Here is a 27,744-nt window from a genome sequence, read left to right as displayed (position 1 = left end):
AGTCCTCTTTCCTCAGGAGGAAGAAGGCGGCACAAAAAGAGCTGGGGAGGGGCATTTTCTGTGGTGGGATACGGACACTCCTCTCCTCCCCAAATCCCCTTCCTCTCTAGGAATCTGGCACATGTCTTTGACCCTTAGAGGGCCAAGCAGCAAGAGCCTCCTCTCTCCAAGCCGGGAAACGTATTCCATTGCCCCACAGTGGCTCTGGGCTTCCCCTCAGCTGCTGCAGGCAATGATGTCTCTTTTCTAGAATTCACGAACACAACATGGAGTGATGGCCAATTTGGATGGCTTTGAAAGGGGGCTGGATAAATTCCTGGAGGAGGCTATCAAGGGCTACTAGTCCTGATGGCTACGTGCCAACTCCTCCACTATGAGAGGCAGTAAGTCTGTATACACTAGTTACTGTGGACCATGGGTGGGAGGGTGCTGCTGCACTGTGTCCTGCTTTCTTGGTTCCTGATCGACAGCTAGTTGGCCTCTGTGTGGACGGAGTACTGGACTAGATAGACCCTCGATCTGACCCGGCATGACGCTTATGTCATCCCCTCTTCTTGCTGGATGGATCTGTTCAGCCAGCGTGTGTATGGGGTGCAGGGAGGGGGAGGGTGTTGTAAAAGGTGGTTCTCCGTTGAGGGCCTCTTCTTGCCAAGAGACTCAGGAGGTCCCGGGAGGCTCAACAAGGACACTGAAATCTCTAGGGGTTTGGGGGAGAAACTGCCTGCTTCAGGCGTCAGAGGGCAAGCAAGGGTGCTTGCTTCCTGCACATGACATCCAAAGCCAGAGTAAATTCTGCAAAATACACTCCCCGGGGAGAAACGATTTTAATTTTTTTAGTGTGCAGATTTTTTATTTTATTTTGAAATCAAGAACCCGGATATGACTGTAACCTTTAAAAGCCCTCACCACCCAGCGTTTCTCATCAAACATCCACTCCCACATTATTTGTTGGAATCGGGCAAGAATAAAAAACGTGGTGCTTTTTATGTAATAGCTATATACTACCTTTCACACTTTTTAGGATTTCGGAGTTGTATACAGTCAATGGTGTCACATAGCAAATACAACAATAAAACAAAACCACAGGGTGCTATACTAGGCATCTTATTATTATTATTATTATTATTAAACATCAATATAAATCAATACAAATCAATACATCAATACAATAAAACAATACCACATAATACACAATAATATAAAATAAACATTTGATAAAATATATTCTAGATTAACATAATCATACTTAACATAAAAGTGCTCCCCCACCCACCCACGGGATCTTATTCATATTTCCAGAATCTCATTGCTTCCTCTGGAGGTGTTTTCCCTCTCCCCTTTGATAAAACAAATTCTAGAAACTGTTTCCATATTCCATCAAAATCATTCGTTTTTATCATCCCTCTTCTAACTTTTATATTACATGTTAACTTATCATTAATAGCAATATCCCATATTTCTTTACACCAATCTTCTATATGATAATCCCTTGAACCTTCCAGTTTCTAGATATCATTAATCTTGCTGCTGTTAATAATTTCATTATCAATTCTTTTGTCTCTTTAGTGCAATTCAGTTCTCCATATAATGATAACAATGCCACTAAAGCTGTCTCTTCAATCGCCATTTGTTGTTTCCTAAACATTTCTTTCCCAACCTGCCTTTACTAAAGCAGCAATCCCCAACCGCCTTTAATGCAAGTCTTGGCTTTGCTTTGCTGACTGCACATATTTATTCAGTATTAGAAAATGCATGTTTCCTTTCAACACACTTACAAGAGTAAATAAACTATACAAGAAACATCAAGTGTATGTAACTGAGAAAATCAACACTGCTTGACATCTTGGAAATATTTATGATCTGTGTGTCATGATGTCTCTTTGTTGTCCTAACACCAGCTCTTATCACATTCAAAATATGTATATGGTTTCTCCACTGTGTGAAGTCTTTTTACGATCTAAGCACTTATATTATTTATCTTCTGTGTCATTTCTTTGGTAAGAAGTGAGTTAGCTTATGAATGAAAACTTAATCTGTCATCTGATTTCTCACCTGTGTGAGCGCTTTTAAGATGTGTCTTCTGACTGAAGCTCTTTCCGCGCTCCATTGATACGGTTTTCCTCTCGTGTGAAATTTGTGATGAGAAGTAGGATTACTCTTCTGTCTAACGCTGTTTCCACACTGAAAGCAATGATGTGTTTTGTACCCTGTGAGAATTCTTTGATGCTGAGTCAGTTTTCTCTTTTCACTGAATCTCTTTCCACACTCCAGACAATGCATGTTAACTTTCAACACACTTCCAAGAGAAAATAAACTATAAAAGAAACATCAATTTTATGTTACTGAGAAAATATATTCTGCCCCATATTTTGGAAATATTTATGATCTGCGTGTCAAGATCTTTCTTTGTTGTCTTAGCTTTGTTGTGTTTTCTGACTGAAGTTCTTTCTACACTCTGAACAATGTTATGGTTACTCCACTGTGTGAGTTCTTTGATGACAGGTAAAAATTGTCTTGTGACAGAAGCTCTTTCCACACTACAAACAATTATATGGTTTCTCTCTGATGTGGGTTCTTTGATGATAAGTCAGATCTGGCTTACGACTGAAGCCCTTTCCACACTCTAAACAATGATATGGTTTCTCCAATGTGTGAGTTGTTTGATGAGAAGTGAGATGTGTCTGCTGATTGAAGCTCTTTCCACACTCCAAACAATGATATGGTTTCTCCCCTGTGTGAGTTCTTTGATGAGAAGTGAGAGTTGTCTTGCGACTGAAACTCTTTCCACACTCCAAACAATGATATGGTTTCTCCCCTGTGTGAGTTCTTTGATGAGAAGTAAGAGACGTCTTCTGACTGAAGCTTTTTCCACACTCCAAACAATGATATGGTTTTTCTCTGGTATGAGTTCTTAGATGATAAGTCAGATCTGCCTTACTACTGAAGCTCTTTCCACATTCCAAACAATTATATGGTTTCTCCCCTGTGTGAGTTCTTTGATGAGATGTGAGATGTGTGTGCTGACTGAAACTCTTTCCACACTCCAAACAATGATAAGGTTTCTCCCCTGTGTGAGTTCTTTGATGAGAAGTGAGAGTTGTCTTGCGACTGAAGCTCTTTCCACACTCCAAACAATGATATGGTTTCTCCCCTGTGTGAGTTCTTTGATGAGAAGTGAGATTTATCTTCTGACTGAAACTCTTTTCACACTGCAAACAATGATATCGTTTCTCCCCTGTGTGAGTTCTTTGATGACGTTTGAGATTTATCTTCTGATTGAAGCTCTTTCCACACTCTAAACAATGATATGGTTTCTCCCCTGTGTGAGTTCTTTGATGAGAAGTCAGATGTGCCTTCTCCCTGAAGCTCTTTCCACACTCGAAACAGTTAAATGGTTTCTCGCCTGTGTGAGTTCTTTTATGAGAAGTGAGAGTTGTTATCTGATTGAAACTCTTTCCACACTCCAAACAATGATAAGGTTTCTCCCCTGTGTGAGTTCTTTGATGAGAAGTGAGAGTTGTCTTGCGACTGAATCCCTTTCCGCACTGTAAGCAATGATATGGTTTCTCCCCTATGTGAGCTCTTTGATGAGAAGTAAGAATTGTCTTGTGACTGAAACTCTTTCCACACTCCAAACAATGATATGGTTTCTCCCCAGTATGAGTTCTTTGATGATAAGTGAGTTGTGTCTGTTGATTGAAGGTCTTTCCACACTCCAAACAATGATATGGTTTCTCCCCTGAGTGAACTCTGTTGTGTAGAAAGAGACATGAACTCTGAATGAAGGTCTTTCCACACTCCAGGCATTTATATGGTTTCTTCAGTCCGGGAATTCTGAAGTGAGTTTTAACTTTTGATTCAGAATTGAAAGTTTCTCTACGCACATGAAACCTATTATTTTCCTGTCTTATGTGTATTTTTTCTTGGATGCTGCTATCAGGATAGCTATTGCCCTGAGAAACAAAGGAATACTTCCTCCCATTCCAATTTACTTCAGGTTTCCTTCTCTCCTTGTTGCTGTTTTCACATTCCTCTCTTCTCGATGATAGCCCATATGATTCTCTCTTATCATCCACTTCCCAACTGTCACTGTCTGGAATGAAAATAAGAGAATTGGTAAAAGCCGCAGTTAGCAAGAGAACTTGAAAACACGGAGCAACCACAATTAATGCTCTCAATGAAGGGAAGAAGGGGAAAGCATTAGATGGGGTGCAGTTCTTAGCAGGTGCTTAACTGCACCTGTGGACTGCCCTTCACAGACTCTCTGTGTGGGGCGAGGCATTGGACTGGGCCACATGGAGGCTTGCGTTCGAGCTTTCCGCAGAGAAATTAAATGCACTGTGCATTTCTGCTCCCTCTCAGCCTAGCCTATGTGACAGACTTGTTCACAGGCTGTCCGTCAGCACAGCTGGTAGTGCAGACTCCAAATGAGTTTGGCAGCCATGGATACGGGTCCTGTCAAAATCATGGTATGCGCCAAGGTAGGACCTGTAAGGGCACAGTCATCTTACCCGATAGATCGCTTATGCTAGGTTGGATCTGGCTTTACCAAGCTCATCAAAAGGGCACATCTTCCTAAAGCCCTGGGACCGCAAAAGCAAACCTAACCATTCAAGCATAAGCAGGGCCTGAAGAGGTCTCCTGGAGGAAGATCAGGAATTTCTACACCAGGACTTTCTTAGCCCTTCAGGAAAGAGGCAATGTTCAATACCTGCAGGCTCAGCGCCTTACTAATCTGGCCCAGAAAGGATTGAAAGGCTGAAGAGGCAGCGTTCAATGACTTTGATCTGGAATGGGCAGAATGAAGGTTTTGAAGCACTTGCCCGAAGATCCCCGACTCATCTTTAGGAGGACGCCAAACCCCTGACCCGGAAATCGTGCTTCCCTGCCAACTAACATTGCGGCATCTTAATACATCTAACTGAAACTATGCAAGACTGACTTTGAAAGACAAGAAACATGAAGGGCAGATTAGTTTTGCAAATGGCTTCTGCAGAGCAGTTGCTGGGCCAGGGCCAAACGGGGGCAGAGATGCTGAGATGCTGTGGAAGGGCAGAAGGACTGGCGCCTGCTGCCATGTTGACGAGGAGCAAAGACTCGTCATTGAGCATCTGACGCTATGCACCTGCAGAGGCAGAGGAACGTCCTTCCTCAAAGCTCATGGGACGGAGGAGACGTCACAAAGAGCCTGAACCACGATGGCGAAGAGAATGTGACTAAAGAACACCCAAAGCTCAAGGAAGAGGTTCCAGGGAGAAACAGATCCGTCAAGGGAACGTGCCCAGAGGGTGGACCTTCAGCAGACTCCATTGAACCTGTTCGTTATGATGCCATAGATATTCACAAAACACACGGGCGTAAAATGGGAGAATTTGGGGGGATAGAAAGACACCTCGCTTCTGGTTGGAAAGTGGGTGGTTTAACCACCCTGCACCCCACTTAGGATTAGAAGATGTTGATAGAGAAACCTGAAAAGCCTCCCTGAAGCCTTTCATTTCAATGTGAATTAAAGTACAAAAGCATGCACACTCCTTGTCCTGGCTCCCACCTTCGTGTCTCCTCATGGAGAATAATAAAGTGCCGAGTCTTCACTTCAGGCTCAAGTTTGCCCTAAACCCTTTGCCCCCACATCCACCCCTACTAATCTGACACAGGGAAAAGGTTGCAGTCCTGCAAAACATATCCGAAAGAAAGCCTTGAGGACGGAAACAAGTTTCCGTATTTGCAGACACAGAGGCATCTTCAAGCCTGATCCACAAGACCCCCTCCTTATTGGGCACCGAGAAGTGGCTCACAGCTAGCTGGAGACACTTTCGGCTGACCTTGGCGAGGGTCTTAACAAAACTACAAGGAGTTACATACCGGGGGGGGGGGGCGCAGTTGTCACAATGTGGGGCATTGTTTTGTGTAGAGAAGTTAGTTTATGGAAAATGTAGAAAATATGCAATCAATAGAAGATGGGGGGAGGGACTTTTGTATAATGTGTGGAGGGGCTTGGAAAGTTATAAATGTATGCTTTGGATGATGGGTAGAGAGTCTCTGCCATCAGTTTGTAGGAGGTAAGAGCTGTCTCCTATGCGCATGGATCAATAGAAGAGTCTCTGTGCCTGAACAGGTTGTGAAGTGGTTCCTTCCCTATCAGGTTGGGGAACATCCCAGACAACATGTCTTGTCACGCAGTGGGCCCCCGCACCTCTGGCCAGAGCAAGTGCATGAAATCACGGGTAGCTGCGGCTCTTTGTCACTTCTGCGGCTGCTTCCCCACATGCCCTGCTTGTGGGTCTCCTGTGGGGGTTGCAATGTGTGCAATGAATGCCAGACTGGAGGGATCCGTGATTTGATCCAGAGTGGCTCTTCTTAAGTTCTTCTGCCTTCAAAATGGGCCCGTTCTGAGCTGCCTTTCTTTCATCAGTGTTTTGCAGGTGGTGTTTCTGAGAGGCTCCTGTCTTATCATTTGACAAGTGTTTTATCATTTGGTGATTTTAACACAAATGCATCTGAGAGCATTTGTAGCCCAGAGAGATTCGGCAGTGGGGTGGTGTATAAATGTAATAAATATATAAATAAATAAATCTCGATTTCTTTTTGAACACTACCTTCTGACAGTTGTGTCCTAAAAGGCAGCGTCAAAAAATTATATATCATAGGCCATCATATTATCTTCCCCATCATTATTGCATTTGCAACCCATCATTAAGCAGGAAAACAGGGGCACTTACTGAGAGAGGCCACGATCCCACGGTTCTCCTCCATGACCTGCCTGTGCAGGGCTCTCTGGTCAGGATCCAGCAGGGCCCACTCCTCCTCCGTGAAGTGCACAGCAACCTCCTCAAAAGTCACCAGAGCCTGGATGAGAAAAGAAAATGTTCCCTACTCAAGGATGAGATAAAGCGATCGGCCTCCTGGTGGCAGAACTGCCTCAAACGCTGGAGCTGTACGTCCCAGCTGACCATGTCCTCATCTTGGATCTTCCGCACTATTTCCCCCCAGAAATCCCCACTGCTCTTGGTCCTAATGGCATGAGGTTGTCTCTTTTGGGGTATAGTGAGATGGCTGGGCTGGATAATGCAGGACTTAAAACCAGTTGCCATGGGAACAATGGCAAGAAGGCTCTGGCCCTCCTGTCCTGATTCTGGAGGCCCAAGAGGCTTCTCCTCAGCCACTCTAGGAAACGGGATGGAGGACTAGCTGGGCTTTTGGTCCAATCCAGCACGGCTCTCCTTATGTTCTTAGGAAAGGAAAGAGAAAGAGAGAGAATTATTATGGCCCTGGGAGGGGAACAGAACATGGAGGGACCCAGGCTGTCTCCCCAGTGATCCTTCCACCTACCTGATCCGGTTCCCCTCCATCACAAAGAAGAAGAGACGGCTGTGGATTTATTGCCGGCATCATTCCAGGCCCTGTGGAGACAAAGAAGATGGGAAGCCGGTAGCACAGGCTTGCCTCAGAGGTTGAGATGAACATCCGAGACTTCTGGGAAGAAAGTGCCTTGTAACACAGATGGACTCACTTCCCAGTCAAATGCATAGAATTGCATTGGAAGTGATGCAACTTTAAGTACGCCTGGGCACTGCAAGATGGCTTACCTTTAATTTGCATTTTGGGAGTTCAGTTGGGAAAATAAATACATGCTTCCCCATTTCCCTCTTTTTCACCACAAATCTATCTCTTAATTTCCATGTGTAAAAAATCTCAAAGTCTTTTAAAATTGAAGGGCAGAGAAAACATCTTTCCCCGCATAACAGGCAGGGTGGTGGTGGTGGGGTGTGTGTGAATAAAGGCTGTCCAACGACCCCTTTCATAACACTGGAGAAGGAGGCCAGGTTGAAATAGAGCCACCTCCAAATGAAGTCTTACCTTGCAAGAAAGCATGACAGTCATCCTCCTGCTTGATCTCCCTTTGCGGGGGGCTCTGAGTGGTGTCTGAAGAAGCCCTCTCTGCTGCAGGGTGTTCAGGCCTTGCTTCTGCTGACAAACTCCGTACCTGAAACAGCAATGAAGATCCAAGATACGAAAGGATCAAAAGGCTTCAAAAGGGAGCGAGAGAGGCAAAAAATGTTGGGGGCGAGTTATGGGGGCATCTCTCCATGGGTGTTTTTCAGAAGGGGGAGGGAATGAGTAGTTTTAGGTTCTCTGCCCTACCATTCCTGACCCCCCTGAAAGTGCAATAAGATCCAAGACATGGAGTGAGGAGAAGGAATAGAAAAAGAGAGAAAGAGGCAAAAATGTTGAGGGTGAGGTCTACGATTTCTCTCCTGGGGCGATTTCCAGAAAGGTTTGGGCAACTAGTGGAGTGTTTTAGGATATCCTTGCTCATATTCCTGCCCCCTGGGATGCAATGCTCTCACCTGCTGCTGCTCTTGCTGCTTCTGGTCCTCCGCCTGGCTCAGGAGGAAGCCTTCTGCCAGGGCCACCGCCTGGGAACTGGTCTCTGCTCCACATTCTCTCACCCAGCTCTTCATGTCTGCTGGCAGGATGGTCAGGAACTTCTCCAGGATCACCAGGTCCACAATTTGGTTTTTCGTGTGTCTCTCCGGCTTCAGCCATTTACGAGAAAGGTTGTGGAGTTGGTTGCAAACCTCTCGGGGGCCCTGGGCGGCCTGGTAGCGGAGCAGCCTGAAATGCTGGAGCTGCTCACCCTGGGTCTCCTTCACCATTCTTTCCCAGAATTCCCCACTGCTCTCAGTCTTGATGGCATCATTTCGTTCGGGGTCAGCAGAGCCCTCCTCAGCCATTTTTGTTTTGTGTTCCAAGGACACCTTGAAGAGGGGCAACCCCCCCTCTTTCTTCTGTATCTGGGCAAAGATTTCCTTACTATTCATAGAGTGTGTAAAGAAGTGTTATACTCTCAGGACAAGATGAAATACGTAGGACTCCAGCTACAAAGCAGGTCTTCTGGAAAGAAAATCAAAGCAATGCAAACATTCCAAGAGGAACTAGAAACCAGAGCAGGACTTTTCACGTGACAGCCACAGACCAAAGCTCTTCACTTGCTTGAGAACCAGAAAGAGCCTCCCCCCGACCCCCACAGACCATCTCTAACCATTCACCCCATTAAAGGTACATTCCTTCTCATGACTTATTCATTCTTCATCCAACCCCCCTGCCACACGCCCTCTCTGTGACGCCTTCTGCTGCCGCCATCTTCTCCTGAAGAACATAAGACGTGCCCTGCTGGATCAGACAAAGGATCCATCCAACCTTTCCCCTATACATGAAGGAACAAGCTAAAGGGTTTTGAAAAACAGGTTCTATTGTTGAGGTACTGAACATCCACATTGGCAGATGTTTTTACACTGTGCAAAAATAGCAGGTAATAAATCCGAGCTGACACGTGGTTTGTGGTAACGGCACACAAAGTAAAGTTTATTGAAATTGAACAAATCTTTGGTATCTCAATGTAGATCAAACCTGCCTATTTTTATATTTAAAACAATTCCAAGTCCCTTAAAATCCTATCTCTTCCCACTCCCCACACACCAAACTTTCTCAAGGAGCACAAGCCTGAGACACTCCACAAGGATAACAATCAGAATCAGAATCAGATTAGACAAGCCCCTCAGCCAAACTCTTTATACTCCTCCCTCCCCCTTTCTCACAGCCTCCCTAGCCACGCCCACTCAGTCAATTATTCCACAATCACTAGACATACAAATACAGACATACCTAAGATACAGAAAGGTGGGTATCGCCACAGTGGCCATCACTTCATCTTGTGTGGTAGTGAGTTCCGTAATTTAACGGTGTTCTGCGTGAAGAAGTACTTCCTTTTATTTGTCCTCAATCTCCCACCAATCAGTTTCATGGGATGACCCCTTGGGGTTCTAATATTTTGAGAGAGGGAGAAAAATGTCTCCCTGTACACATTCCCCATACCATGCATAATTTTGCACACCTCTATCATGTCTGCTCAAGCCTCCTTTTTTCCAAGCTAAATCATCCCAGTTGATATAACCTTCCCTCATAGGGGAGATGCTCCAGCCCCTTCATCATTTTAGTTGCCAGTTCTGCACTTTTTCCAGCTCCATAATATCCTTTTTTGCAGATATTCCAAGTGTGGTTGCACCATAGATTTGTATAAAGGCAGTATGATACTGGCGATTTTATTCTCAATTCATAGAATCACAGAATAGCAGAGTTGGAAGGGACCTACAAGGCCATCGAGTCCAACCCCCTGCTCAATGCAGGAATCCACCCTAAAGCATCCCTGACAGATGGTTGTCCAGCTGCCTCTTGAAGGCCTCTAGTGTGGGAGAGCCCACAACCTCCCTAGGTTACTGATTCCACCGTCGCACTGCTCTAACAGTTAGGAAGTTTTTCCTGATGTCCATTATAAGAAATTCCTTTTCTTATAATGCCTAACATGGAGTTTGCCTTCTTTACAGCCGCCGCACACTGGGTGGACATTTTCATCGAGCTGTGCACCACAAACCCAAGATCTCTTTCTTGTTTGGTAACTGCCAGCTCAGATCCCATTAGGTTGTATTTGAAGTTGGGGTTTTTTGCCCCAACGTGCATCAACTTACACTTGCTTACATTGAACTGCATCTGCCATTTGGACGCCCACTCTCCCAGCTTGGAGAGATCCCTTTGGAGCTCTTCACGATCCCTTTGTGTTTTAACAACCTTAAATAATTTGGTGTTGTCGGCAAACTTGGCCACTTCACTGCTCACTCCTAATTCCAGATCATTTCTGATTAAGTTGAAAAGAGTTGGTCCCTAATATCAATCCCTGTGGGACCCCACTATTTACTTCCCTCCCTCGGGAGAATTGAACATTTATTTCTACCCTCTGTTTTCTGTTCTCTAACCAGTTACTAATCCATAAGATGACCTCTCCTCTTATTCCATGACTGCGGAGGTTGTTCATGTGGGGGACTTTCTCAAAAGTCTTTGATAGGCTTGCTTATTCTCCTAGCTAACATAAACACTTATCAGATTACTGCAGGCACTTCTCCTGAGTAGGGCATCTTAGCTTATGAGGAGATCACTCAGGATTTATACACCCTCCTTCAAAACAATCTTAGCACCACAAAACACCCGAGAGCCCACACGAATACATGGTTTGACTGTGAGTGTGCTAATCTCAGGAGAAAGATCCAGTCCATATACCACTCTTACCAACAGAACCATGAGCATCAACTACCTTGCTCATATTATGACTTAAGAAAAAAATCACAAAAAGCTTCTGCATTGCAACCCCCCCCCCCCCCCAAGGTGACCAGAAAGTCATGGCAACAATTGATAGGGGCTTCTGTCACTAAGAACTGCAAAACATTCTGGCAGATAGTGTGAGGAGCTTTAAGCAAAAACGACGGTAGCATGGATTGACATAATTTGTTTTTAGCTGTGTATATTTATTGTTTTATATTGTATGATTGTATCTATACGCCGCCCTGAGATCCTAGTGGCATAGGGCGGGATACAAATGTTTTATATTAAGAAAAATAAATAATAATTACGTCCAAGTAAACAAAGTCCACCAGATCACTCCTGTCTACATGTTTGTTGACACTCTCAACCAATTCTAGTAGATTAGTGAGACAGGACTTGCCTTTGTGGAAGCCATGTTGATTCTTCTTAAGCAGAACCTGCCCTTCTGTATGCTTGCTAATTTTGTCTTTAATATTGCTTTCAACTAATTTACCTGGAACAGATGTCAAGCAAACTGGCCTGTAATTTCCTGGACCCCTCTAGAACTCTTTTTGAAAATTGGTGTTACATTGGCCATCCTCCAATCCTCTGGTACAGAGGCTGAGCTTAGGGACATGTTGCATATTTTTGAGAGGAGTTTGCAATATCATATTTGAGTTCTATGAGAACTCTAGGATGGATGCCATCTGGGCCTGGTGATTTATTTGCTTTCGTCAATAAGGTTGAGCCTCCCTTACAGTAAGCATCCTTACGAGTGGTTTAATTAAGCTGTCAGTCATTTATAGAAATCTTTATTGATTAGTCTGATTTTAAAAGATCAATGCATTAATCAACAGAATCTATTTGTGAATAAAAGCTAGAAACTGTTACAAATACAAACATTCCCCTTTCCTTTATAAAGACGGTGCTTTATGTTAAATAGTAATAAAGACAGATCATTCTTCTCCCTGATTTCCTGAGGTGTAGCGCTTCAGCAGATGGAGGCTGCATTCCGAATTGGAAGGTGCCTCAGAGGAAGAGACCAAAGGCTCTCACAGGTCAGCATCCTCCTGCTTCTGAGGAGACCACAAGTTCTGTTCCCCAAAGAAACTCCGATTCATCACTTGTGCTCTGTTCAGATTTGGTGTGTCTGTTTTTGTATTCCGGAATTTCAAATTCCCTTTTTTATTCTTTTTAATTTCCCCCTTCTCTTTTATTCTTTTATTGTCAGCCTTGTCATCTCTCCCCACCCCTAGAGTTTCCCCACCTCTCCTTCTCTCTCTCCTGCCCCCATGTCCCACCTCCTCCCCTGCAGCCCAGAGATTCCCCTTCACCCGAATGCATCAGGCAGGGTAGGGTGGGGTGTCTCGGCTGATCCCACGCAGGAGGCACCGATGCCTTCGGGAAGGAGGGGATGCGTTTCCTATGGAGGCCTCGGCCTCTTCCTTCCTCCCCAACTCCCTTCCAGGGATTGGGTTCATTTCTTCAGCCGCAAGGCCCTTTCTCTGCATCTCTCCACGCAGGTCCTGGGACACATCCTGCATCGCACTACTGCGGCTTTTGGGCTCCAGCAGCGATTCCTTTGAAATCCCCTCTCTGAGGCGTGTGCCAGGCATGTGGGTCCTGGGGATGAGGGGGGTCACCCATCTCCTTCAGCCAAGCCACCTGGGGAGCCTCTAAGCCACCTGGGGAAAGGCACCCGAGGACCCACGTAGGCCGAGCGGGGAGGAGGGGCGATCCACGGGAGCAAGGATTTCACTCAGGGCCCAGAAGGGGATTCAGGGGTCGGTCTGATTCATCGACTCAACGCTGGATTCCACCCCCCCCCCGCCCTCCCCACTCAATGAGGCCTCCTTGCTTGCCGAGAGATCAAGACGAAGAAGCTCCCTCCGGTTCTGGGTGCATCGTACGTGCAGGGGCCGGACATGTCCCCTCCCTCTGGGGTGAAATGGGGGAGGATTCAGCTGCCCTCCAAGACCGGGAATTAGACTACTCCCACCCCCTTCATGGCAGGGGTGGAATTTGGGCCATCCCCACCCCATGACCCTCCCCTGCAGCCCAGGGACTCCCCTCCCCCCTCTCCCCCAATGCGGAGGCTGGAGGGGTCTCACCTGCTCCCCTCCAGGAGGCCCGGATGCAGCACCTGGAGGCAGATCTAAGTCCTTTTTCCTCCGGAGGAAGTAGGCGGGACAGAAAGTGCCGGGGAGGGCCATTTCCGGTCGGGGAGACGGCCTCTCCCAACCTCTCCACATCCCCTTCCTCTCTAGGCATCTAGCTCATTTCTTTAACCCTTACAGGGCCAACCAACAACAGCCGCCTCTGCCTCCAAGCAGGGAAACCTTTTCCAATGCACCACAGTGGCTCTGGGTTCTCCCTCAGCTCCTGCTGGCAACGATGTCTATTTTCTAGAATTCACGACCACAACATGGAGTGATGGTCAATTTGGATGGCTTTAGAAGAGGGCTAGATAAATTCCTGGAGGAGGAGGCGGAGGCTATCAAGGGCTACTCGTCCTGATGGCTGTGTGCTACGTCCTCCACTATGAGAGGCAGTAAGCCTGTATACACTAGTTGCTGTGGACCATGGGTGGGAGGGTGCTGCTGCACTGTGTCCTGCTCTGTTGGTTCCTGGTCGACAGCTGGTTGGCCTCTGTGTGAACGGAGTACTGGACTAGATGGACCCTCGGTCTGACCTGGCATAAGGCTTCTTATGTTATGACATCCCCTCTTCTCGCTGGATGGATCTGTGGGGCGCAATGTGTGTGTGTGTGTTGTAAAAGGTGGTTCTCTGTCGAGAGCTTCTTCTTGCCATGAGGCTCACGTGGTCCCGGGAGGCTCAACAAGTCAGACCAAAACACTGAAGTCTCCAGGGAATTGGGGGGGGGGGGGGGGAAACAGCCCGCTTTAATGCCCGTCCAGTTTCCAAAGCCAGAGTAAATTCAGCAAAATAGCCTCCCCCCCCCCCCAAAATCCCGGGAGAAACTTTTTTTGTTTTTCTTGAGGGTGCAGAATTTTATTTCATTTTGAAATCAAGAACCTGTTACCTTTAAAAGCACTCACCAGCCAGCGTTTCTCATGAAACATCCACTCCCACTATATTTGTTGGAATCCGGCAAGCGTAACAGACCATTTAAAACATGTATATTCTACCTGTCATACTTCTTAGAATTTCTGAGCTGTGTACAGTCAATGGTATCACATAGCAAACAAACAAAAAAACCAATTGAAAAACCCCACAGGCTGCTATCCTAGGCATCTTTAGAAACAAACAAGTCCCTTCATTTTGAGCCTACATGACCAAACGTTGACAGCTGTTGCTGATGCCTGAAGGCCTGACTGGGGCAGGACAACCTTCATAACTACATTATATTGTTTTAGAGGCCAGGTGAAGACCTTTTTATTCTCCCAGTATTTTAACAGTCTATAAATTAATTTGAACTTGCTGTTTTAAATTTATTTTAAATTTGTACTTTTGCATTGCTGCTGTTTTTATCTTGCTTTTTGCTTTTATGTTGTATTTTATATTATGGTTTTATACTGTTGTTTTATACTTGAATTGTCTTAATTTTGTAAACTGTGCAGAGAGTTTCGGCTATTGGGCGGTATTGAAATGCAGTAAATAATAAATTTTGATGCACTACTTAGAACCTCGACAAAATCAGGAAAGGAACTTCTCTCTTCAATAGGTCAGAATACACTGCATCAGATGTTTGGACCCAAGTTTGAGAAAAATATATGAGCTGCCTTTCTGAAAATTAGAGTAAAAAGGATAACATTTTTAATATGTACTAAAAACCTTTCTTGGCCACCTTTGAGGGCAGTAGCATTCCCAAGGCGGATCAAGGAAATAAAATAAATAAAAATACAGTTAAAATATTAAAAGCAATCAAAAGCAAGGGCAATAAAAATAAAAACAGTAAAAGCCACCAACCAAACCAGCAACAACAATACCTGCAATACCAGCAGCAGCAGTCCTACCAAGAGAAGGCCGCAGTAACAGAATACACTTTCAAGGCCTTCTTGGAAGCCTGCACAGGAGGAATGAACCCTCTTCCAAGGCCAGCAGTAAACCTCCAGGCAAAGAAGTTGGTTAACCAACTCACAGTAAATGCGCCAACTGTAAGTACTTTTTAGCCGGCTGGACCTGTTCCAATTATTTTCATAAAATTTAATAAAGCACCGGTTAAGTATAAAAAGTAATAATAAACACTTAATAATTTATAAATTTAATAATTTAAAACAAAATATAACGTCATACCAAAGTAAGAAGTTATTATTATTATTATTACATTTATATACCGCCCCATAGCCAAAGTTGTCCACAAACACTAGAAAGAAACAACACGCATCACTTTTTACTACTGATCTCTGGTTATGTGTTAAATCGTTACCAGTTTAAATTATTCAGTGTTTATTATTATTGTTTATACTTAACAGTATGGAACAGTTATTTCATTAAATTTTATATCTGTGTGTATAGTAGTAGCTTCCTTTGCATCTTGTATCTCACTAATTTTCTTAAACCCATTTTGTCTTGAGTATTAATTTTGGTTTCAGATATGACCTTTATAATATTGCTCCAATTCTTTTCATTCCAGCTTGATATCTGGCACAATTATGCACTTCATGAAGGACATATCAGATGATGAGGTTTGTGTTGTTTCCTCAACATTTTCCCCCCAACTTGCCTTTCCCAAAACAGCAATCCCCAACCGCCTTTAATGCAAGTCTTTCTCTTGGCTTTGCTGACTGCACGTATTTATTCAGAATTAGAAAATGAATGTTAAGTTTCAACACACTTACAAGAGTAAATAAACTCTACGAGAAACATCAAATGTATATAACTGAGAAAATCTATCCTGCCCCATATTTTGGAAATATTTATGATCTGTGTGTCATGATCTTCCTTCGTTGTCTTAGCTTCAGTTCTTAGCACATTCAAAATATGTAGATGGTTTCTGTACTGTGTGAAGGCTATTTACAATCTAAGCATTTATATTATTTCTCCTCTGTGTCATTTCTTTGTTAAGAAGTAAGTTAGCTTATGAATGAAGCCTTTTCCACATTCCAAACAATCATGTAATTTTCCCCCTGTGCGAGTGCTTTTAAGATAATTTTTATGGCTGAAATTCTTTCCACACTGTATACAATGATATGTTCTTTCTCCTGTGTGAATTCTTGGATAATGAGTGAAAAGCAATGATATGGTTTCTCATCTGTGCGAGCTCTCTGTAGATTAGTTCGATGTGTCTTCTGACTGAAGCACTTTCCTCAGTCTGTTGATATGGTTTTTCTCTCGGGTGAAGACTGTGATCAGAAGTGGGATTACACTTCTGTCTGAAACTCTTTACACACTGTAAGCAATGATATGGTTTCTCCCCTGCGTGAGTTCTTTGATGAGAAGTAAGAGTTGTCTTCTGACTGAAGCTCTTTCCAAACTACAAACAATGATATGCTTTCTCCCCTGTGTGAGTTCTTTGATGAGAAGTAAGATATGCTTTATAAATGAAGCTCTTTCCACTCCGAGCAATGATATGGTTTCTCCCCTGTGTGAGTTCTTTGATGAGAAGTGAGATGTGTCTGCTGATTGAAACGCTTTCCACACTCCGAGCAATGATATAGTTTCTCCCCTGTGTGAGTTCTTTGATGAGAAGTAAGACTTCTCTTCCGACTGAAACTCTTTCCACACTCTAAACAATGATGTGGTTTCTCCCCTGTGTGAGTTATTTGATGAGAAGTGAGATATGACTTCTCCCTGAAACTCTTTCCACACTCCGAGCAATGATATGGTTTCTCCCCTGTGTGAGTTCTTTGATGAGAAGTAAGACTTCTCTTCCGACTGAAACTCTTTCCACACTCTAAACAATGATGTGGTTTCTCCCCTGTGTGAGTTCTTTGATGAGAAGTGAGATATGACTTCTCCCTGAAACTCTTTCCACACTCCAAGCAATAATATGGTTTCACCCCTGTGTGAGTTCTTTGATGAGAAGTGAGATGTGTCTGCTGATTGAAACGCCTTCCACACTCCAAACAATGATATGGTTTCTCCCCTGTGTGAGTTCTTTGATGACAAGTGAGATATATCTTCCGACTGAAACTCTTTCCACACTCCAAACAATGATATAGTTTCTCCCCTGTGTGAGTTCTTTGATGAGAAGTAAGTTCTCCCTTCTGATTGAAGCTTTTTCGACACTCCGAACAATGATATGGTTTCTCCCCTGTGTGAGTTCTTTGATGACAAGTGAGATATGACTTCTCCCTGAAACTCTTTCCACACTCCAAACAATGATATCGTTTCTCCCCTGTGTGAGTTCTTTGATGACGTTTGAGATTTATCTTCTGATTGAAGGTCTTTCCACACTCCAAACAATATGGTTTCTCCCCTGTGTGAGTTCTTTGATGAGAAGTAAGTTCTCCCTTCTGACTGAAGCTTTTTCGACACTCCAAACAATGATATGCTTTCTCCGTGTGAGTTCTTTGATGAGAAGTAAGACTTCTCTTCCGACTGAAACTCTTTCCACACTCTAAACAATGATGTGGTTTCTCCCCTGTGTGAGTTCTTTGATGAGAAGTGAGATATGACTTCTCCCTGAAACTCTTTCCACACTCCAAGCAATAATATGGTTTCTCCGTGTGAGTTCTTTGATGAGAAGTGAGATATATCTTCCGACTGAAGCTTTTTCGACACTCCGAACAATGATATGGTTTCTCCCCTGTGTGAGTTCTTTGATGAGAAGTGAGATGTGCCTGCTGATTGAAACGCTTTCCACACTCCAAACAATGATATGGTTTATCCCCTGTGTGAGTTCTTTGATGAGAAGTGAGATGTGCCTGCTGATTGAAACGCTTTCCACACTCCAAACAATGATATGGTTTCTCCCCTGTGTGAGTTCTTTGATGACAAGTGAGATATGACTTCTCCCTGAAACTCTTTCCACACTCCAAACAATGATACTGTTTCTCCTGTATGTGTGTTCCTTGATGAGACGTGAGATGATTCTTCTGAGTGAAGCGTTTTCCACATTCCAAACAATGATATGGTTTCTCCCCTGTGTGAGTCCTTTGATGAGTAGTAAGATTTGTCTTGTGACTGAAGCTCTTTCCACACTGTAAGCAATGATATAGTTTCTTCCCTGAGTGAACTCTGTTATGTAGAATGAGACATGAACTCTGACTGAAGCTCTTTCCACACTCCAGGCATTTATATGGTTTCTTCAGTCTGTGAATTTTGGAGTGAGTGTTATCTTTCAATTCAGGATTGAATGTTTCCGTATGCACATGAAACGTATTATTTTCCTGTCTTTTGTGTGTGTGTTTTTGCATGCTGCTATCATGATATCTCTTGTCCTGAGAAGCAAAGGAATAATTCCTCCCATTCCAATTTACTTCAGGTTTCCTTCTCTCCTTGTTGCTGTTTTTACATTTCTCTCTTTTTGATGATAGCCCGTATGGTTCTCTCTTATTATCCACTTCCCAAATGTCACTGTCTGGAATAAAGACAAGAAATTGGTAAAAGCCGCAGTTAGCAAGTGAACTTGAAAACAGGGAGCCACCACAATTAATGCTCTCAATGAAGGGAAGAAGGGGAAAGCATTGGATGGGATGCAGTTCTCCCCAGGTGCTTAAGTGCCCTTGTGGACTGCCCTTCACGGACCCTCTATGTGGGGCAAGGCATTGGACTGGGCCCCGTGGAGGCCTGGGTTCGAGATTTCAGCAGAGGAATTAAATGCACTGGGTGTTTCTGCTCCCTCTCAGCCCAGCCTACATGACAAACTTGTTCACCGGCTGTCCAACAGCACAGCTGGTATTGCAGACTCCAAATGAGTTTGGTAGCCATGGATACCTCTAACTGGAACTGTGCAAGACTGGCTTTGAAAGAAAAGAAACAAGAAGGGCAGATTCGTTTTGCAAATGGCTTCTGCAGAGCAATCGCTGGGCCTGGGCCAACTGGGGGCAGAGATGCTGAGATGAAGGACAGAAGGACTGGTGCCAGCTGCCATAATGATGAGGAGCAAAGACTCGTCAGTGAGCATCTGACGCTATGCACCGACAGAGGTAGAGGAACGTCATTCCTCAAAGCTCATGGGACGGAGGAGCCGTCACAAGGAGCCTGAACTGCGATGGCAAGGAGAATGTGACTAAAGAACACCCAAAGTTCAAGGAAGATGTTCTAGGAAGAAACAGATCCATCAAGGTAACATGCCCAGTGGGTGGACCTACAATAGACTCCGTTGAACCTGTTCGTTATGATGCCACAGATATTCACAAAACACAGGTGCGTAAAATGGGAGAATTTGGGGGGATAGAAAGACACCTTGCTTCTGATTGGAAAGTGGGTGGTCTAACCACCCTGCACCCTAGAAGACGGTGTGTTTCATCATGCAGTGGAGGCTCCCACCTCTGGCCAGGGCAAGCGCATGAAATCACGGGCACTGTAGCTGGAGTTCTTTGTGATTTCTTCTGCTGCTTCCCCACATGTCCCGCTGGGTAATCCAATTTGGTGTAGGTTCTGAGGTTTAAAAGGACCAAATTTACACCCGTCTTATCATTTGACAAGTGTTTTATCATTTGGTGATTTTAATACAAATGCATCTGAGAGCACTTGTAGCCCAGAGAGCTTTGGCTGGTGGGGCAGTATATAAATGTAATAAATAAATCTCAATTTCTTTTTGAACAGTACCTTCTGATGGTTGTGCCCTAAAAGGCAGCATCAAAGTAATAGATAAATTATATATAATAGGACATGTGCAAAGTGTGAAGGACATGGGGTTCAAGATTCTGATTTGCTTTATGTTTGCTTTTGAACTGTGGTGTTGGAGGAAAATTCTGAGAGTGCCTTGGACTGCAAGAAGATCAAACCTGTCCATACTCCAGGAAATAAAGTCAGACTGCTCGCTTGAGGGAATGGTATTAAAGGCAAAACTGAAGGACTTTGGCCACATAATGAGAAGACAGGACACCCTGGAGAAGAGGCTGATGCTAGGGAAAGCGGAAGGCAAAAGGAAGAGGGGCCGACCAAGGGCAAGATGGAGGGATGATATTCTGGAGGGGACAGACTCGACCTTGGGGGAGCTGGGGGTGGCAATGGCCGACAGAAAGCTCTGGCGTGGGCTGGTCCATGAAGTCATGAAGAGTCGGAAGCGACTGAACGAATAAACAACAACAACTTTCATGTCTGCCTTAATGTATGCACCCTTGTGTTCCAAATCTGCTGGCCCAAGCTCTGGTGGGAGGGAGAGAGTCGAGGGCTTGGTGCCAAGGCCAGCTAGAGCCTTCAACTCCCACTATAGCACCTGGGGGTTATCAAGGATGCTTGGGAGCTAACTCGTTTCAGCTGTGGGAAAAGAAGGTGGGTCCCGTTCCTGCTGGGAGGGGTCGCCAGAAGCCCGGGAAGGGCACTGGTTGGTTAACGAAGGTCACGGTCTTGCACCTTCTTATCTTTCCTCTCTCATTTCACTTTACCATCCCCCTCGTACTCTCCTTTCTTCAAATGTTATATTGCTCTCCCGCCCAAGAGTCTCTATCTCTCTTGCCTGGCTTCGCCCGTTCTCTCTGGCTGCCCCGTTTGCTTGGAATGCTCTCCCACAGCAACTACGTACCACGAGTTCCATTGTAGATTTTAAAACGCGTTTGAAAACTCATTTGTTTTCAATAGCTTTTGGTATTTTAGCTTGATTTACTGTTCTTATTACTAAGATTATTCTCTTATTTCTGCTTTGCGAACCCCTTCCACACACACCCCCTTCATATGTTTTAATGTGATTTTAGATTGTAAGCCTCTAAGCAGGGTATCGCTGTTTTATTTGTATATTTTGTACAGCACCAAGTACATTGTTGGTGCTATATAAATAAATAAATAAATAAATAATGGGGCCAGGTGACCGAAAAAGGGATAAGAAGCCCCATGCCTGAGGGCGTCCTTCTTCCTTGGTGGACTGAACGCGTGTCAAGTGGGAAGATCAGGTCCGATGCAGTGGGTGGGTGGGGGTTTGCTTGGAGTTAGAAAGGCTTATTATTATTATTATTATTATTTATTTATTTGTTTGTTTATTTATATAGCACCATCAATGTACATGGTGCTGTACAGAGTGAAACAGTAAATAGCAAGACCCTGCCGCATAGGCTTATGTAAAGTGTTTGGGTATCGTGGAGAAGGTCGGCCACCGTTGTGGCTGGGCGGAGGGATGATTGTTTTATTGATTGTTTTATTGGGGTTATTGCTAGCTGCTAGACTATTTCCTCGCCTTCCTACCTCACCCCCTTTCCCCAATCTCCCTTCCCCTTTTAGGAGCTTTTACAGACCAAGGCCTTACATGGTAGTTTTAGTGCTGTTGATAAACCTGCTTTGGTCCCTAAATGTGTGTTTGTGCTTTATTCGCTGAACATCTGGCTCGTTCCAGTTGTGGACAGGACTAGGGAGGGGGTTTGCCTGGGACTTGAAGGATGTTTTGTCCAGGAGCTTACCTTGCAGGGACGCTGGGTGGACCCCAGCTTCCAATACACAAAGTATTATCTTCCCCATCACTACTGCATTTGGAACCCATCATTAAGCAGGAAAACAGGGACACTTACTGAGAGAGGCCACGATCCCACGGTTCTCCTCCATGACCTGCCAGTGCAGGGCTCTCTGGTCAGGATCCAGCAGGGCCCACTCCTCCTCCGTGAAATGCACAGCAACCTCCTCAAAGGTCACCAGAGCCTGGATGAGAAAAGAAAATGTTTCCTACTCAAGGATGAGATAAAGCGATCGGCCTCTTGGTGGCAGAACTGCCTCAAACGCTGGAGCTGCATGTCTCAGCTGACCATGTCCTCATCCTGGATCTTCCGCACTTTTCTTTCCCAGAAATCCCCACTGCTCTTGGTCCTAATGGCATGAAGTTGTCTCTTTAGGGGTAAAGTGAGGTGGCTTGGGGTAAAGTGAGGTGGAGGATTTAAAACCAGTTGCCATGGGAACAATGGCAAGAAGACTCTGGCCCTCCTGTCCTGATTCTGGAGGCCCAAGAGGCTTCTCCTCAGCCACTCTGGGGAACAGAATGGAGGACTAGCTGGGCCTTTGGTCCAATCCAGCACGGCTCTCCCTATGTTCTTAGGAAAGGAAAGAGAAGGAGAGGGAATTATTGTGGCTCTGGGAGGGGAACAGAAGATGGAGGAACCCAGGCTGTCTCCCCAGTGATCCTTCCACCTACCTGATCCGGTTCCCCTCCATCACAAAGAAGAAGAGACGGCTGTGGATTTATTGCCGGCATCATTCCAGGCCCTGTAGAGACAAAGAAGATGGGAAGCCAGTAGCACAGGTTTGCTTGAGAAGCTGAGATGAACGAAACGCCTGGGAAGAAAGTCCTTTGGACCACAGAGGGACTTACTTCCCAGTCAAATGCACAGAATTGCATTGGAAGTGATGCAACTTTAAGTACACCTGGGCATTGCAAGATGCCTTGCCTTTAATTTGCATTTTGGGAGTTCAGTTGGGAAAATAAATCCACATTTTCCCATTTGGGCTCTTCACCACAAATCTAACTCTTCATTTCCATGGGTAAAAAATCTCAAAGTCTGTAAATTTAAAGGACAGGGAAAAACATCTTCCCCCACATAACAGGCAGCGTGGTGGTGGTGGTGTGTGTGTGAGTAAAGGCTGTCCAAAGACCCCTTCCATAACTCTAGACAATGAGGCCAGGTTGAAATAGAGCTACCCCCAAATGAAGTCTTACCTTGCAAGGAAGCACGACAGTCACCCTCCTGCTTGATCTCCCTTTGTGGGGGGCTCTGAGTGGTGTCTGAAGAAGCCCTCTCTGCTGCAGTGCGACCACGCCCCGCTTCTGCTGGCAGACTCCGTACCTGAAACAGCAATGAAGATCCAAGATACGAAAGGAGCAAAAGGCTTCAAAAAGGAGCGAGAGGCAAAAATGTTGGGGGCGAGGTATGGGGGCATCTCTCCATGGGTGTTTTTCAGAAGGGGGAGGGAATGAGTAGAGTTTTAGGTACTCTGCCCTACCATTCCTGACCCCCTGGATGTACCTGAAAGCGCAATAAGACCCAAGACATGGAGTGAGGAGAAGGAATAGAAAAAGAGAGAAAGAGGCAAAAATGTTGAGGGTGAGGTCTAGGATTTCTCTCCTGGGGCGATTCCCAGAAAGGGTTGGGCAACTAGTGGAGTGTTTTAGGATATCCTTGCTCATATTCCTGCCCCCTGGGATGCAATGCTCTCACCTGCTGCTGCTCTTGCTGCTTCTGGTCCTCCGCCTGGCTCAGGAGGAAGCCTTCTGCCAGGGCCACCGCCTGGGAACTGGTCTCTGCTCCACATTCTCTCACCCAGCTCTTCATGTCTGCTGGCATGATGGTCAGGAACTGCTCCAGGATTACCAGGTCCACGATTTGGTTTTTCGTGTGTCTCTCTGGCTTCAGCCATTTACGAGAAAGGTTGTGGAGTTGGTTGCAAACCTCTCGGGGGCCCTGGGCAGCCTGGTAGCGGAGCAGCCTGAAATGCTGGAGCTGCTCACCCTGGGACTCCTTCACCATTCTTTCCCAGAATTCCCCACTGCTCTCAGTCTTGATGGCATCATTTCATTCGGGGTCAGCAGAGCCCTCCTCGGCCATTTTTGTTTTGTGTTCCAAGGACACCTTGAAGAGGGGCAACCCCCCCCTCTTTCTTCTGTATCTGGGCAAAGATTTCCTTACTATTCATAGAGTGTGTAAAGAAGTGTTATACTCTCAGGACAAGATGAAATACGTAGGACTCCAGCTTCAAAGCAGGTCTTCTCCTGGAAAGAAAATCAAAGCAATGCAAACATTCCAAGAGGAACTAGAAACCAGAGCAGGACTTTTCACGTGACAGCCACAGACCAAAGCTCTTCACTTGCTTGAGAACCAGAAAGAGCCTCCCCCCGACCCCCACAGACCATCTCTAACCATTCACCCCACTAAAGGTACATTCCTTCTCTTGACTTATCCATTCTTCATCCAACCCCCCTGCCACGCCTCTGTGATGCCTTCTGCTGCTGCCATCTTCTCCTGAAGAACATAAGAAGTGCCCTGCTGGATCAGACCAAGGGTCCATCTAGTCCACACAGTGCCCCAACCAGCCATTGGCCTAGGATCAACAAACAGGACATGAGGGCAACAGCACCCTCCCACCCATGTTTCCCAGCAACAGGTGCTCACAGGCTTACTGCCTCAAATACTGGAGATAGCACTTAACCATCAGGGTTAGTAGCCATTGATAGCCAGATTACTGCAGGCACTTTTCCTGAGTAGGGCATCTTAGCTTATGAGGAGATCACTCAGGACTTATATACCCTCCTTCAAAACAATCTCAGCACCACAAAACGCCCGAGAGCCCACACAAATACATGGTTTGACTGTGAGTGTGCTAATCTCAGGAGAAAGATCCAGTCCATATACCACTCTTACCAACAGAACAATGAGCGTCAACTACCTTGCTCATATTATGACTTAAGAAAAAAATCAAAAGAAGCTTCTGCATTGCAAAAAAAATCCCCAAAGTGACCAGAAAGTCATGGCAACAATTGATAGGTGCTTCTGTCACTAAGAACTACAAAACTTTCTGGCAGATAGCGTGAGGAGCTTGAAGCAATAGCGACAGTAGTATGGATTGTCATGTTCTAGCTAACATCTGGGAGAATCACTGTTGTGCTGTCTTCAGTGACTGCCTAACATCAAACTTCTCCCCGTCTGCCTCTAGATATTCCCGAATGGCCCAATGTTGACACCAATACTGTTGAGGAATTACTACTCCAGCTAAAGCATGGCAAGGCTCATGGTCCAGACGGTATTCCCTAAGAGATGATGAAATGTAATATCAGCTGGTGGGCTCTACTGCTAGCTTCTCTTTTCTCCCTAATAAACAAATCTGGTTTAAACAATGTCCACCGGATCACCCCTGCCTACATGTTTGTTGACACTCTCAACCAATTCTAGTAGATTAGTGAGACAGGACTTGCCTTTGTGGAAGCCATGTTGATTCTTCTTAAGCAGAACCTGCCCTTCTGTATGCTTGCTAATTTTGTCTTTAATATTGCTTTCAACTAATTTACCTGGAACAGATGTCAAGCAAACTGGCCTGTAATTTCCTGGACCCCTCTAGAACTCTTTTTGAAAATTGGTGTTACATTGGCCATCCTCCAATCCTCTGGTACAGAGGCTGAGCTTAGGGACATGTTGCATATTTTTGTGAGGAGGTCTGCAATTTAGTATTTGAGTTCTATAGGAACTCTAGGATGGATGCCATCTGGGCCTGGTGATTTATTTGCTTTCAATTTGTCAATAAGGTTGAGCCTCCCTTACACTAAGCATCCTTACGAGTGGTTTAATTAAGGCTGTCAGTCATTTATAGAAATCTTTATTGATTAGTCTGCTGATTTTAAAAGATCAATGCATTAATCAACAGAATCCATTTGTGTGTAAAAGCTAGAAACTGCTACAAACACAAACATTCCGCTTTCCTTTAGAAAGACGATGCTTTACATTAAATAGTAATAAAGACAGATCATTCTTCTCCCTGATTTCCTGAGGTGTAGCGCTTCAGCAGATGGAGGCTGCATTCCTAACTAGGAGCTGCCTCAGCGGAACAGAACAAAGGCTCTCACAGGTCAGCATCCTCCTGCTTCTAAGGAGACCACAACTTTTGTTCCCCAAAGAAACTGTGATTCATCACTTGTGCTCTGTTCAGATTTGGTGTGTCTGTTTTTGTATTCCGGAATTTCAAATTCCCCTTTTCATTCTGTTTAATTTCCCCCTTCTCCATTTATTCTTTTATTGTCAGCCTTCTTTTCATCTCTCCCCACCCCTAGAGTTTCCCCACCTCTCTCTCTCTCTCTCCCCTGCCCCCATGTCCCACTTCCTCCCCTGCAGCCCAGAGATTCCCCTTCACCCGAATGCATCAGGCAGGGTGGGGTGGGGTGTGTCGGCTGATCCCACACAGGAGGCACCGATGCCTTGGGGAAGGAGGGTGGGTGGGTTTCCTGTGGAGGCCTCGGCCTCTTCCTTCCTCCCCAACTCCCTTCCAGGGATTGGGTTCATTTCTTCAGGCGTCAAGAGGACGCCAAGCCGCAAGGCCCTTTCTCTGCATCTCTCCACGCAGGTCCTGGGACACATCCTGCATTGCACCACAATGGGCAGCCAAGTGGAGAAGCCACCTGGGGACCCTCTGAGCCACCTGGGGAAATCCACCCGAGGACCCACATAACGAGAGCAAGGATTTCACTCAAGGCCTAGAAGTGTATTCAAGGGGTCGGTCTGATTAATCCATTCAACGCTGGACCTCCCCCGCGACACTCCTCGCTCAATGAGGACTCCTGGCTTCGCCGGGAGGTCAAGACGAAGAAGCTCCCTCCGGTTCTGGGTGCATCGTAAATGCAGGGGCCGCACATGTTCCCTCCCTCTGGGGTGAAATGGGGGAAGGATCCAGCTTCCATCCAAGACTCGGAATTGGACGACACCCCCCGCCCCGACATGGCGGGGTTGGAATTAGGGCATCTCCCCCCACCCCATGACCCTCCTCTGCAGCCCAGGGACTCCCTCCCCCCCAATGCGGAAGACTGGAGAGGTCTCACCTGCTCCCCTCCAGGAGGCCCGGATGCAGCACCTGGAGGCAGATCTAAGTCCTTTTTCCTCCGGAGGAAGTAGGCGGGACAGAAAGTGCCGGGGAGGGCCATTTCCTGTCGGGGAGACGGCCTCTCCCAACCTCTCCACATCCCCTTCCTCTCTAGGCATCTAGCTCATTTCTTTAACCCTTACAGGGCCAACCAACAACAGCCGCCTCCGCCTCCAAGCAGGGAAACCTCTTCCAATGCACCACAGTGGCTCTGGGCTTCTCCTCAGCTCCTGCTGGTAACGATGTCTATTTTCCAGAATTCACGACCACAACATGGAGTGATGGTCAATTTGGATGGCTTTCAAAGGGGGCTGGATAAATTCCTGGAGGAGGAGGCTATCAAGGGCTACTAGTCCTGATGGCTACGTGCCAACTCCTCCACTATGAGAGGCAGTAAGCCTGTATACACTAGTTGCTGTGGACCATGGGTGGGAGGGTGCTGCTGCACTGTGTCCTGCTCTGTTGGTTCCTGGTCAACAGCTGGTTGGCCTCTGTGTGAACGGAGTCTTGGACTACATGGACCCTCGGTCTGACCCGGCATAAGGCTTCTTATGTTATGACATCCCCTCTTCTCCCTGGATCTGTTCAGCCAGTGGGTCTGTGGGGCGCAGGTCGTGTGTGTGTGTGTGTGTGTGTGTGTGTGTGTGTGTGTGTGTGTGTGTGTTGTAAAAGGTGGTTCTCCGTCAAGAGCTTCTTCTTGCCATGAGACTCACGAGGTCCCGGGAGGCTCAACAAGTCAGACCAGAACACTGAAACCTCCAGGGGGTTGGGGGAGAAACAGGCATCAGAGGGCAAGGGGCGCTTTAGTGCCCGTCGAGCTCTTGCTTCCTGCACCTGACTTCCAAAGCCAGAGTAAATTCTGCAAAATACACTCCCCACACCCCCAGAGAAACGCTTTTTTTTTCAGGGTGCGGATTTTTTTATTATTTTTTTTTGAAATCAAGGACCCAGATATGCCTACCTTTAAAAACACTCACCAGCCAGCGTTTCTCATGAAACATC

At 45.7% G+C, this 27,744-nt stretch overlaps 1 protein-coding gene and 1 pseudogene across 5 annotated transcripts in view; both read right to left on the bottom strand.

Moving 5' to 3' along the window:
• Window positions 1–955: 955 nt before the first annotated feature.
• Window positions 956–13,295, bottom strand: LOC134396141 (zinc finger protein 436-like; annotated as a pseudogene).
• A 2,578-nt stretch (window positions 13,296–15,873) lies between these two features.
• Window positions 15,874–27,744, bottom strand: part of LOC134396129 (oocyte zinc finger protein XlCOF6-like) — a 66,920-nt gene continuing 55,049 nt past the window's right edge. For 2 of the 5 annotated variants that reach the window (XM_063122498.1, XM_063122497.1), the window contains exons 3-6: window positions 22,841–22,967; window positions 22,319–22,389; window positions 21,705–21,831; window positions 15,874–18,619 (exon numbers count right to left, since the gene is read on the bottom strand). In XM_063122498.1, the coding sequence (XP_062978568.1) occupies window positions 16,632–18,619; window positions 21,705–21,831; window positions 22,319–22,389; window positions 22,841–22,967 (2,313 nt within the window). In that variant the 3' untranslated portion in view covers window positions 15,874–16,631. Of the gene's footprint in view, window positions 18,620–21,704; window positions 21,832–22,318; window positions 22,390–22,840; window positions 22,968–23,339; window positions 23,952–26,701; window positions 26,772–27,744 lie in introns of those variants that run through there. The other 3 variants (XM_063122499.1, XM_063122501.1, XM_063122500.1) reach the window with 3 other exon arrangements.

The sequence above is a fragment of the Elgaria multicarinata genome, chromosome 3 (assembly GCF_023053635.1).
Source record: "Elgaria multicarinata webbii isolate HBS135686 ecotype San Diego chromosome 3, rElgMul1.1.pri, whole genome shotgun sequence".
Lineage (NCBI taxonomy): Eukaryota > Metazoa > Chordata > Lepidosauria > Squamata > Anguidae > Elgaria > Elgaria multicarinata.
The sequence above is the reverse complement of the archived record's forward strand: the minus strand, read 5'-3'. Positions and strand labels throughout refer to the sequence as shown.